At 30.8% G+C, this 14,025-nt stretch overlaps 2 protein-coding genes across 2 annotated transcripts; one reads left to right on the forward strand and one right to left on the reverse strand.

Annotated features, from left to right (window-relative positions):
* Window positions 1–1,331: 1,331 nt before the first annotated feature.
* LOTGIDRAFT_211528 (hypothetical protein) lies at window positions 1,332–5,488 on the reverse strand. The gene is made up of 10 exons (XM_009068425.1): window positions 5,435–5,488; window positions 5,110–5,289; window positions 4,838–5,015; window positions 4,543–4,620; window positions 3,927–3,950; window positions 3,488–3,558; window positions 3,126–3,177; window positions 2,229–2,363; window positions 1,942–1,997; window positions 1,332–1,649 (listed from the first exon to the last, which is right to left on the reverse strand). The coding sequence occupies exons 2-10, from the start codon at window positions 5,169–5,171 to the stop codon at window positions 1,535–1,537; spliced, it is 771 nt and encodes a 256-aa protein (XP_009066673.1). The 5' UTR covers window positions 5,172–5,289; window positions 5,435–5,488; the 3' UTR covers window positions 1,332–1,534.
* Window positions 5,489–6,420: 932 nt separating this feature from the next.
* On the forward strand, window positions 6,421–9,239 carry LOTGIDRAFT_109002 (hypothetical protein; the record flags this gene model as incomplete). Its single annotated transcript, XM_009068426.1, has 7 exons — window positions 6,421–6,495; window positions 6,746–6,799; window positions 7,767–7,856; window positions 8,085–8,158; window positions 8,407–8,495; window positions 8,657–8,736; window positions 9,075–9,239. Coding segments are annotated over 7 exons (627 nt in total), but the record flags the coding sequence as incomplete, so codon positions are not given.
* Between the last annotated feature and the right edge of the window lie 4,786 nt (window positions 9,240–14,025).

Below are 14,025 nucleotides of genomic sequence, written 5' to 3' on the forward strand. Positions count from 1 at the left end.
GGGGATTTCCTAAGAAGTTTCCCCGAGTCAGGACCCCGTTTCTCAAAAATTGGTACGACTAATCTTGCACGTTAAATAAAGAAAAACGTTATTTAACGTAAAAATGTATTTCTAGAAAATTCTTTCGTTAAATAACGTTTTGTGAAATACGTAAAATAACATTAGACGTTAAAAAAATCGTAACGTTATTTACCGTCTAAAACGTGTTTCTTAAAATTCGTAACGTTAAATTACGATTAAAATTATGCGTTAAATAACGTGCACAGTATGGTACTCGTTAGAAGTCGTCTGCGAACTTTTAATTCCCAAATGGCTGCATTGATTTTATTGCAAGATGCATACCGCCGTAATTTACGACGAGAGAGAGTTTTTCGCGACAGGTCGAACGATCTTGAAACTCTCGATGACAACCAACTCATTTCGAGGTACCGGTTTCCACGAGCAGTTATCTTGGAAATAATTGGGATGGTATCAAATGATGTGGACGAACGAATGGCAATTATATCTCTACATTTCCATGCGGACTATCAGATTATATTTTTTTTCGTGGGTCGAAATTTTTTTTACTCAATTCTATGAAAACTATACATACGCGACAATGTAGAGACAGACTGATTCTTTGGAGGCACATTTTCCAACAGATAACAGATAATCTAACCAAACCAAACCAAATAAACGACTACCATTCGACTACCAATCAACAAGAAATAACATGATCAGAACGAGTTTGGAAGAATGAAGGAGACCGAGTAACTCACGCCACACCATCCAAGGCCGAGTTTCACCGCCATGTCATTCGACCCGAACAGATCTAACGAAGAATCAACAACCAATCCAACAACACCGAATCATCCAATTTGATCCAATCCAACTACCAACTACTACGACCACCAGCAACTACCTAGTTTGCGATATCAGCATCCGCTGGAAGCGAACGTTTTGTCATCTACCTACCTACCTACCATTCTTTGGAGGCACAACTGCGAGTCTTAATTCTGTGGTGGCGCCGTAGTCGCAAGCCTCCCATGGAGCGTCTGGGGAAGCGGAGGAGGGGGGATGATCAATAACGTATTGTTAAGTTTGTCAACCAGAAAGTGGGGGATTACTTTGTAAGAAATGAGGTGTCTCTCCAAGGACGGGGGTCCGGTGACTGCCAACAGATTTTAGATGGCCTGAGGGGAGGGCACTGGCCTAAAAATTATCGTTTTGCATATCAGTCTAGGCACCCAGTACCATACTTTGTTGCCACTCCGGTACCAATGTTGTCCAGTCTGCATCGATTGAATCAACAAAATGCCCTTACATTTTATGAAGGAAATGAGAAATTAATGAACAATTGCATTATTTATTAACAAATATGATTATTTCAACAAATGTTTTTCTTCTGGAACAAAAAAACATCCATATTTTTTCTTCAACTTGGCATTAATAACTTACATATAATTTTCTTGATATTTCTCAATTTTGTATAATTATCCTTAAATTATATATATGAATTATTAGCAGTTGGTAAATTAGTTTTAGGAGATTTTGATTAAAGCCTAGCTGTCATTCCACCAGTAACCAGTATTGATTCACCAGTTATATATTTGGAATCATCTGAGGCTAAGAAAGAAACTGTTCCAGCACAATCTTCAGGTTCTCCCATTCTAAAAAGGAACAAAACATTGCAAGTGACATTTGCCAATATAATATCAAGATAGCTTTTTAGATAAATATTTCATTAATATTTGATAAAAACTGTAGTCTCCGATGTGTTCACTGACAAATTTTGACGCGTTTTCCATCCAATTATAATACAAATTGGTCTTTGAGTATTTATGAGGATGATAATTAGTCATTTTTTGATCTGTTCAATCGATGTCTACAACCTAAAGTTGTATAAAATGACAGGTAAATCCATTCCTCAAGAAAGTTTTCCTTTGTTGTTTAAATAATTACCTGTTCATAGGTATTTGTTTAACTACTTGATTATGAACATTATCATTTGTCCATATCTACAAATAAATTTATAAAAAATAAAATATATATATTCCACTTATCATGAATCCTTTGTAAGAAAATAGCTGAGAAACTCTCCTGTTTATTATATTTCCACAATAAAATTTTATACAGGGATTATGAACTGAAGGATGGAATACGTCTTAAATGTCAGATGGTTCAGGTCCACCTTTATAAAATAATAGACCTTTCTTTTTAACCTACAAAAACAATATACATGTACTTACTGCTTTACTAAAATTAGTTTTAATAATCCCAGGAGCTAATACATTAACTCGAATATTGGACTGTGCTAATTCAGGTGCCATTGCTTTAGCTAAACCCAACAGAGCTGTCTTACTCACACCATAAGGACCTAGTAACTAATAGAAAATATCATGCATAATAAAGAGATTAAAGATGGGTTCCCTCATTTTCATTTATGAAAATCAAAATGCTAATACATCGATGAATAGAAAGTGACGGTTTTCTAATGACTTGGAAAAATACCAGTTTGTTTCAGATGTCCATAATTAATTCATAATTAGCTAAATTAGAAGAGAATTACTAGCAGAATTCCAATGAGTGACCGATCAAAAAAGGTTAAAAAGTATTTTTTTGTTTATCCAGACTGTACATACATGGACATTTATGATTGGTTAAATATGCAATATAAGAAAATAATGATATGATAAAGAATAGATGCTAATTCATTAGAAACACCAATTAATCAAACAGTTTGCTTAATTTGACAATAAAAAATAAGGAAACCCATCTTTAAATGATCAAATATTCCTTTTAGCAGCAAGAAAAAATAGCATACAAGATAAACAAGCGCAATATTAGCAGTTAAATATCAGTACACATCTTAACCATACTGGATTAGAGCAAGTCAAGAGCTGTAACCTAGAAACAAAATTTTTGGGTGTGTTATAATTACTAATTACTCAAATTTGTTTGTTTGCAACAACTTTCAGATGAAAACAGCAGCCTCTTTTTTGCACACAAGAAATGATGACAGAGAGGGCCAACAGCAAAACATTTTATGTCATGTTGCAAATTAAGTTGTTAAATTGTATATTTCAAAAACTATAAAACTTCAGAGTTTACTAAAAAAATTCTTGGAATAATATAGAGCTACTTACAGATAGTGGAGAATAACCAGCTACAGAGCTAACTAATATAATTGATCCACTCCTGTAAATAAATCATTTCAATTATCATACAAATGAATATAATATCAACATACAGTAATTTATTAGCATATCAAAATTTTATTTCTTAAACTAATTGGACTTCAAGCTTTCAAAAATTAAATAAAGTATTTTTGATGTCTACAGAAATTTTAAAGTAGGACAAAAAACGCCATTCATTTCATTTCATTTACAGAGATTATAGAATTCATCTGTTTGACATTTAATAAAGTTACTTAATTGTGATGTTATAATTGTGAATGTTAATTCATCGACATAACTTAAATCGAGTTAACTTGAAAAATTATTATTACCCTCTTTTGGCAATATGTGGTACCGCTTCTTGACATAATAAAAATGCTGCTTTTACATTGATATCAAATATCTGAAAATAATAAAGAATTTTAAATCTTTTTAAAGTAATAATGGTACGTTTTTGTTATTACTAAGTATTGCCAAGCATGCAAAGATACGAATGCAGGCTATGATTAGAACTTTCGATTCGCTGATATATTGTGTTTCCATAAGAAAAAAAACTCAAAATTATGAGAGGAATTATTGACTAATTTTAGATCTATACTTTTAAAGTGGTTTCCAAAAATCTAACATGTAATATAAAGGGATCATCTTATATGAAGAATGAAAATTTAAGCTGAATTGATTTTATCTTAAAAATTCACTTGAATTAAAATTAACTGCTTGTGGTAAACTAATGTCAAAAGGAGACTTTTAATTCATAGATTTTTTTATTACCTTGTCCCATTGTTCTTCTTTAATCTACAATTAAAGAATATCATTTAAAGTGTATACAATAATTTTATTTTTGAATGACATGATTGAAAATGCCTTATATTGTCACCTTTGTTTTAGGGACAAAGTTGAAAAAATAGCAACCTTGCTCAATTTTAAATTGATCTGATTGTTCCAAAGTGAAATCAATTATGTCAAACAGTACTTTTAAAGGGACAGAAGTAAATCATACCTTGGCCTCAAAAAAACTGAATTGTTTCGCTAAATGATCACAGCTTCCCGTAAAAATATGAGCCTTCAAATCTGAGTGTATTCACAAGTGTCGTCCATCTAACAGACTTAAATATTTTAATGACGCCATGTACACATTAGACTCAATTATCCTGCACAGTTGCGACAGAAGATGTCTTGGTTTCAGAGACAATATCAACAAGACTATAAGCTTGTGATCAAAATAAATAAAAAGTTAAATTTCTTGTTTGAGATCCATTTGAAGGAATTATGCTATTTCATACAGTATTAGTAGTTTTGAAGACTATCTATATTCAAATCAACCTCCCAAAATGACGCACCTGCACCTTATACATAATGAATTCATACAAAAAATATTTCAACTTACATTCATCATAGGTCCGAAGTAAGGATTGACTGCTGCATTGGAAACCAAAATATCAATGGCACCAAATCTTTCAATTGTCTGCAAGATTGAGAGAGAGGCAATAATTTTATGACAAGTTACAAATACATGTAGTTTTATCAGGTCAAATAAATAAGATGTATAAACTTAATTATAGTTTGAAATAAACTAAATATATTAGTTACACCTAACATTGAAGTGTAGCTACAAGACACATTATACCAGATCATGAAACATGAGTATGGAAGCTCTAAAATTTTGATATATATACCAGTACCTTTTTCACAAGATTAGATCTATCATTTGTTTTACCAACATGACAAACCATTCCTTCAACTTCCAACTTTTCATTTTTCAGTTTTTCAACTGCCTGTTTTACATTATCTTCTTTTCTGCTACTTATCATAACCTTGGCTCCATCTTGTCCTAAACGTCTTGCTATTGCAAAACCAATACTGTATAAAAAGAAAATGATTGTAAAACTTTAGCACAATCTGACAGATCTGTATTTGACTATGACTTATACATGTACTAAAATAATAATATTACCCCTCTGTTGATGCAGTAACAATAGCCACCTTTCCTAACAGTTTTCCTGCACAACTTGCCATTATAATTTTTAACACTTTCTTTCTGAAGATTTTGCAGCTATGTCTAATCTTATTTCGACTACAGTTTTAACCAAATAGACTTTGACCCTAAAGGTAGGCTGTTAACAGGAGCAAAAAACTGAAAGTAGAAAACCATGTATGTATATACGGAAGCCTTGTCTATAATTGTTTATTCACTGAGTAACATTCAAAATAGATAATGAAATTCTCCGGTCTAAATTTTTTGGCTAACATTCAAGCTGATTTATTTCGTAGGCATGTACCTATTTGTCACAGGACAATAAAATGATCACTTGGAAAAAGTTGATCGTTCTATTCCAATTTTTTTGAGTTAAGAGCTTTTATCCGGTCTGGATAACGCAACTGTGTATAGACAAAACGAGACTGGATGATAGAAATCCTAGGAGCAAAGAAGAAGTTTGATTGGAAGAAATAAAAATAGAATCACTTCAGTTGTAATGTTGATATTATATAGCCATGCTTTGTTTGAGTTATTGTGTCGTCTTTTCGAAAGGTTTGAAGCGATTGACAGAACTTAGGAAAAATACACATGTTATAAATAGATTCTTGTTCAGTTCTCAGAATAGAAAAGGTAATTATTTCCTTGAAAAAACAGATGTCAGGTGGGGAAAAAAGAGCACTAAAAATGCACCAATACGCCTTTTGCTATACACATTGTATTATTATGTTATGTAATATATCTTATGATTTAATATGTAAAATAATTAATAGATGTAAAATGAAATTAAACTGGATTATCAGTTAAATAGCTAGTTAAATCATCAATGATATTTATTTAATTTTCAAATATAATTTGTCACATTTTAGCAATGACGGGACGAAATGGAATAATAAGAGATTATACAACAGAGACAACCAAAGACAAGAAAAAAATCAAGGTAGAAATCAAATTTCAGAGAAACTATAGATCTATTAATTTATATGAAACTAAAGACAATTTCATGAAAATTACTAATCTTCTTTTTAATAGTAGACATACTTTGCTATTTATGGCATAATTGCAAATATAATACGCACCCTGTTGACCGAACACTGTTAAGATAAATAGAAATAATATACATCCATACTTGTAGTTGTAGTCATCATGGAATGTGGAATACTCATTGTTTGAAGCATGTGGTGTAAGGAGACTAATATACACTAATACAACATGCACCAAATGAAACTTGACAAGGATGATATTGAAATATTCAAGATTACAAAAGGTTAATGATGATATATATTATAGATTTGTGTGGAAGGAAATATTGGTAGTGGAAAAACAACATTACTGGAATATTTCTCAAAGTTACCAAATATTGAGGTAAAAGAAAATAGTAAATAAAAGCAATGTCGTATCTGATAGAAAAGTTGTTTGAAATACAACATAATAATATATTCATAAATGAACAAGATTTGGACCAGCTTTGGTACAGAATGGTGTAATTTAGATCTCGAACCAACATTGGATAATTTTTTAATGATCTGAGTCACTGTCCTGATTTTCAACTGGATCAATTGGAAATTAATTATTTGATTTATGTTTATACAAGTTGTTGAAATCATTATTTCAGGTAACAAAAGAACCTGTTGATAAATGGAGAAATATAAAAGGTTTAAATGCTCTGGTAAGATCTTATAAATAATACAGTTACAAATCTTATTTTTGGATACCAAGTCATATATCTTATTTATATACCATACCAGATATATTCATATATCATAACAGTGGCTCCAAATGGACTTAACATCCAGCTTGATAATCAAATGATTCCATTTGTTGCCACCTTTAATCATACAGCTGCCAAAACCTCATCCATCGTCAAACAGTATTACAGTGAATAACAGAACAGATTTCCGAATGTATATACCAAACGACTTGTAATTGCCTATAAGCACAATAAAAACCTTAGTAATTTTCTGGTCCGTGGTAGACTCGATCCCATTGAATCCAATAATACTTGACCCCCCTCTCTATTTTCTAGCTCATTAAGTATAATATATTCTAATCCTTATATATAGATGTTTATCTTTTCAGAACCTATTCATACTCTTTTCTTTTAGAACTGGTAACAAGAAAACTTTCATATTATAGACTTTTGTTTATTGTAGATTACTGTGGTTGTTTTTTTAACTTAATACTAACTATGCTAACTTCACCTTATCTTGTATTGAACATTTATCTCTTTATTTGTGACCTTGGCCAGTGCTTTACATAGAAGTTTTTAGGAACTTCGTCACTCTTAACACCAGATATATTTATATACCATACCAGATATATTTATATATCATACCAGATATATATACCAGATATATTTATATACAATACCATATTTATTTATATACCATACCAGATATATTTATATATCATACCAGATATATGTACCAGATATATTTATATATCATACAAGATATATTTATATATCATACCAGATATATTTATATACCATACCAGATATATTTATATATCATACCAGATATATTTATATATCATACCAGATATATTTATAAATGATATATGTGTAACTTTGCATATCTTTCAATCAGTATTTAAAGCTTTAAATTTAATTTTCGTCACTTTCTCGATATTTTCAGGAATTAATGTATGAAGATCCAAGTAGATGGGGTTTAACATTTCAAACTTATGTACAGTTGACAATGTTAGAGATCCACACTCAACCACAGGTGACATAACTTTCTTGGATTCCCTCAGCAAGATTTTCAAATTATATTTTCATCCTGAAAATTATGGTTTGGCTAGTGCAGTAAACTTACAGAAATATCATAAAACGAAACATCTCAATATACGTTTGATATTTACTATATAGTTTAATTGAAAAATATTCCAGATTATTTTGTTAATATACATGAAAGTTTCAAGCATATGCTTCACCCTTTCTTTCTAACTTGCAGGAGAAAAGAATAAAAATGATGGAAAGATCTATTTATAGTGCTAAATATTGTTTTGTTGAAAATCTCTATAAAGGGTATGTAGGTTGATCAATATGGTTTGTTATTATAAGTAAAATTTGTAATGTATTAGGCTCTCACTTTGGTTTAATTGATAGTACATATTCCCCAGTTAAGTCATATACTTCTGGTAAGTAAATAATATTAACATATAAGAAAAAATGGATTAAACCTATGTAATCCCATATTGATATCAATTGTGTATGAAATAGATAACAACTCATCAAGGCTTAGTGTTAAATTATTTTTGAATTTTTCTTTTTAGTGGTAAAATGCCTGAAATTGAATACATTGTTTTGACTGAATGGTTTGATTTCTTAGTTAGAACACGAGATCTGAATGTTGATATAATAGGTAAAGCTTAATGTTGAAGTTTATGCAGTTGTCTAAGCATGTAAAGCATAATGATCTCTGAACTGGAACTGAAGTACTTGTTATATTGTGATACATGTTCTTGTTTTGCAACAGACATCAATATACATCTTCAAATTGGATTTTATTTGCCTGTTTTTCAGTGTATTTACAAACGAAACCAGAAACTGTTTATGAAAGAATAAAAGAAAGATGTAGATCAGAAGAATCCAGTATACCCTTAGTAAGATAAATAGATTTCATTTCTCTATTTTTATACACCCACATCTGTGTGTGAAGACATATGTTGTAAGAAAACCCATTTTTGTACATTTCCTCTTCTAGCTTTCTGATTCTGATGAAACACATGTATTGGTGAAATCTTTGATTATTTTCATTTTTTTTCAATTTTTCAAGAAAGATTTTGTTTTACAAAATTTCCTAATTGTTGTCAGAGGGATGTTTTTTTTTTTTTTTTAAAAACTGCCTTTTGTAACGAATTTGTAACTTCTTCAACAATTGCAATTAGGAAAAACTTGCTCATCTTTTTTGTTCTGTAATGTCTTTTTTGTTGCCTTTTAGGAATATTTACAAATGCTTCATAATTTACACGAAGAGTGGCTGATAAACAAATTATTCCCTTGCCCACAAGTAGTGGTAAGTTATTACATTATCTTTATATATAACAACTCACAGCTAGAATTTCTAGATAACAAAACATTATGGATATTAGTTAAATTTGAATAGAGGAAATTTTAAATGTGTCAATATTAAGCTTATTTACTGCTTTTCAGTAGAGTGATATCAGTTTGTTTATCTTCCTTACGATCCCACAATGCATAGCATATATCTCCTTTGTACTGAAAGTAATCAGATCTCAGTGACTTATTAGGTTCAGACTGTTACAAAACAGTCTCAAATTATATAAATATTTTTAGATAATGAATGGAAATCTCAGTAAAGAAGGAATGGTACAAGAGTATGAAAAATATAAAGGCGATATTATTGACTGTTGGAAGTAACAACAGATTTTTTAAGTGTTATGTCTATGTCTGCAGGTTCAGAATGTTTTATACAAGTATTCCATGAATTAAGTAATTATATTTAATTTTTAAATACTAATAGTTTTAGTCTTTTGAAGTTTTAGATTTCCTAGAAAGGAAAACTAGCTGTCTTGATGAGGATTGTGTATCCGAAACACATGTTAGCATCAGCTAAAAGCATTAGCTTTTGTCAATTAGATGTGAGTTGAGTCTGTAGTACAGGTGTTTTCAATTTTTTTTCTAAAGTTGAGTCTTCATACTGTAGTACAGGGGTTTTTAATTTTTTTCTTTGCATCATCTCTTTCAGGATACTTGATTAATTGCATTACCCCAACCCTCTTTTATTTCTGGCTCTGGTTTATGTATACACTTACTGAATTCATTGTCCTCAAGTTTTTTAATAATAAATAACATCTCTTTATTTAACTACATGTAGTTGAATAAAAATCTGTATCCATAACATGTGTTGGCAGCATCAGATGATTACTTGTTTATTAAATTAAGTGCTGTTGTTGTGAACTCTTAAAAGTTATTCATTAGGATCAGTGTCAAACACACCAAATTATTTTACTTTATACTGCAATATGATAGTCATTTGTTTTTATCATATTAATTATGTTACATTGTCAATCATTTTGCATATATTATCATGGAACAAATCGTGTATTTTGAAATATTAAAAAAGCGTGTCAATAATTTTGAGAGATTTCTTCTTTATTATTCATTATACAAAAAAAAAGGTAACATACACCTACTACCAGCTGTCAGAAATGATAAAGTCTTTAGTGGTTTAATATGTGAAACCAATCATCCGATTGTTACTAATTTCAAGCTTTACTCAGGTCTCATACCAACTTCATCATAAAACGAAAAAAAAAAATGTAGTCTCTATCAGGCCTACAAGCCAAATTAGACACACTGAATTAATTCAAGGGAGCCGCGGTGGCTCAGTGAGTTAGACGCTTGCTCGCTAACCTGAAGGTCCAGGGTTCAAGCCCGGCATAGGTCGAGATAATACCTTTGGATTTTTCAACCCGGTTTCCCCACCGTCGGTGATGCAAGTAAGAGGGGCTGACATGGAAAAAACGTCTAGTCGTTCGGATGGGACAATAAATCGAGGCCCCATGTGCTACAGGCTGTGCACGTTACAGATCACTCAACAGTTGGAAATCGAAAAAGAGCAGGCTAGTGCCGCTGTCCTGGCAAAATTTCCTTCATGGCACCCTGCATGGCGTTGCCCGTCTTCAAGGTGCAGAAGAGTAGGACGTAAAACTCCATTAATTTCTGAATTAATTCAAGGGCCATAACTCCAAAACCATTCATCCAATTATTATCATTTTTGAACTTGAGATCTCATCTATATATACATGCATACCAAGTTTCATTGAGATCAGATAAAAACTGCAAAATTTGAAGTGTTTTTACTAAGTCAAGGGCAATAACTCTGAAACCAATCATCCGATTATGACCAAATTCAAACTTGACGGAGATCTTATCAATATATACATGCATACTAAGTTTCATCAAGATCAAATAAAAATCTTAGCCTTTATCATGCATACAAGGCAAATTTAACGCTTTTTTACTAAGTCAAGGGCAATAACTCTGAAACAGTTATTATTATGATATTTGATATGATTATTACCAAGTTCGAACTTGACTGAGATCTCATCAATAGATACATGCATACCAAGTTTCATCAAGATCAGATAAAAACTGTAGTCTCTATCTTGCCTACAAGCCAAATTTGACACGTTTTTTTAAAGTCAAGGGCAATAACTCAGAAACCATTCATCCGATAATTACGAATTTCGAACTTGAGTGGGCGTATAAAAATGACTGTAGGTGGATACTCTTATCGCTCAAGGTGAGAAACATTCTGATGCCTCTACTGGAGTCAGCTCATACCTATTCATACGTTCAATATATTTGCTCCAAATAATGGACCCACTGACTTGGTTTAACCAGGTATCTTATGAACATGGGTTAAAATGAAATCAGTGGTGAGGTGTGTTCTCAAAGCAGCGTGCCATTACATATTTTGATTAATATGTACGGTACAGAATTGAAGCCGAGAGAAAATCAAACCTTAGTTGGAAAGAATATGTTCTTATCTCTTTAAATGGGCAACGGAAAAGCATTTGTTAACATGACCTAATTTCCGCTCTACCGATCAGATCAGTTTCAAATAGCACCAATCTCATGTCTTGTACGCTTCCGCTGTGAAATTCTTTATGTGTTCGATACATATTTTTTTTTGTCCCAGATACACTTTTTCTATATCAAACCATGTAATCTATGTGACAGAATCATATGTTAACCTCTGCTCCCTCCAGGGACAAATTTTTTTATATAAGTCCTATTGATTGGATGAATGATTTTATTGTCAAACATTTTATATTTTCAAAAAAGGAATCGAAGTAACAGAATGAAGACCTGAATGATCATTTGATGCATATAAAAATATACAGATATTTGAAAAAGACATGAAGGATACATGAAATTTTATGCAAAATATTAATTCCATGCATTGAGCAGTCAACCATTAATGTATTCCATGATTATTTTTAAAATATTCAACTTTGGGTTTTAGAGTGCATGATTAAAAATATGACTGAATAAAAATTTGACACTGAATATGAAAATCCTCGAAATTAAAAAACTTCAAATTGCACACAGATCTAATAGAAACAGTACAAACAAATAATATTAAAAGTATCAATGTTAACTCATTTTTTAGCTTTTACCATATTGTTTATTTTGGTAGATAAAATATGTATATCTATATTGCGGTCTATTTTGATATATTTTCCTTTCTTGATATCTACAACTGTCATCCATTCTGGAAGGATCTCCTCTAATAATTTTAAATGTTTAGGAACATCAGCTGAAATTAGAAGATTTCATGGTTCAGTTTTTCTCAAAAATAGCTGTCATTTTCAATTAATACGAAATTGCGGCAAGAATACTATTATGCATTTTCAATCAATATCAAGTTCTCTGAATTCCCAAGTTCTTCAAAACACAATCTTCGAACATGAATTATTTATTAGAAAGACCAATTAATCCAAAAAGAAATATGAGGAGATGAAAACAGCAAAATTAAAAAGATTTTTAAGTAAAAGGACTCAATATTCATACAAACCCTGACTGTCTGAGGTGGACACAATAAAAGAGAGAGTTTGAAAGATAAAAAGCTAAACAAAAAGATTACTAGGTTTGATTCAAGGTAGTTTCAGGTTGAACACTCAATCTAAATCAATCTATTAGTATTATGGATGAAAAATTCTCTTACATATAGCTATATTTGATTTTGTACTATCACCTAATTTCTTAATTACTAGTTTCTCTGGTAGAGCTGGCTTCTTTTCTGTTACAAATAATCTAATTCAATGGTTAAGGTAAAAATTATGGATTTGAACTAGGACTGCTTGATAATTAACTGCACAATATTTATTGAAAGTCCATCGATATTGGTTACTTTTATCAAGAAAGAATTAACTCCTTAAACTAACATATTGAACATCAAACTATAAAAGGATACGTTCTAATAATACGAATCATATCAGGTAATCTTTCCATCATATATATCTTTTTTTCTTCTTCTGGATCTCTGGTCATAGCTAATTCTAATTTCTTGGCTTCTTTAGCTCTGATCTATAATACAATATATTTTTCACTTAGTAAAATTATTTTTCCATCCACAAGTTAAAGGTGAAGAAAGAGCTTTTTATGTTATTATCCTGGTACTCTAACAAAAAAGAAAATTGAAAACCAGTGCAGCAAATTCATTTTTCACAGCTCTTGACCATGATAATTACGGTGACTTATTTAAAAAAACTGTAAACTGACCTTTTCCAGCAGTGAGGGTGGGATTCCTCTATAGGCAGCATTATCTGGAACTGTTGTTGGTTTTTCTTCACTTTTTACTTTCACTTTATCATTATGTTCTAATGCTACTTTTTCTAAAGCTTCTTCAACCTAAACACATCATAAAATATAATTCTCTATATATTAAGAAAATAGATAACCATGACATATTTGTAATAACATTTAAGTGAATTTTTCCAATTGCACAATAATTTTCTTCACAGTGGTATGTATAGTATTTTAGTTTTGTTTGTTGTTTTCAGCAAGGAAATTGAAGTCATATTCACTTTTAGCTTGAATAGGTTTTCTTACCATAACCACTTTTGCAGAGCTAAATTCAATCAAGATTCTGTTGTAAGTTGAATCTAAAAATATTAACATAAAATCCCTACCTTAGCTGTCAATTTTCCTTTCCGTTCATTAAGAACATCTTTAGCTGTATGATATTTATTGACTACTGGAGGTTGAGGTAAATCACTAACTTCTATATCAGGTACATTATCTAACATAAATGCTGGATGCCATCTGGTTATTTTATCATCTGGTATATCTAATGGTTTTTCTAGACTCTTTAAAAATTTCTAAAACACAAAAAAATATTTAGCAATTTAAGATTGAAT

The sequence above is a fragment of the Lottia gigantea genome (genome assembly GCF_000327385.1).
Source record: "Lottia gigantea unplaced genomic scaffold LOTGIsca_9, whole genome shotgun sequence".
In the NCBI taxonomy this organism is placed as follows: Eukaryota; Metazoa; Mollusca; class Gastropoda; family Lottiidae; genus Lottia; species Lottia gigantea.

Excerpts from the sequence above, each read along its gene's own strand:
- LOTGIDRAFT_211528 (XM_009068425.1), bottom strand. The coding sequence starts at position 5,171 with ATGGCAAGTTGTGCAGGAAAACTGTTAGGAAAGGTGGCTATTGTTACT. Across the intron at positions 4,621-4,837 it reads GATCTAATCTTGTGAAAAAG|ACAATTGAAAGATTTGGTGC; the intron begins GTACTGGTATAT and ends TCAATCTTGCAG. Across the intron at positions 3,559-3,926 it reads AAGAAGAACAATGGGACAAG|ATATTTGATATCAATGTAAA; the intron begins GTAATAAAAAAA and ends TATTATTTTCAG.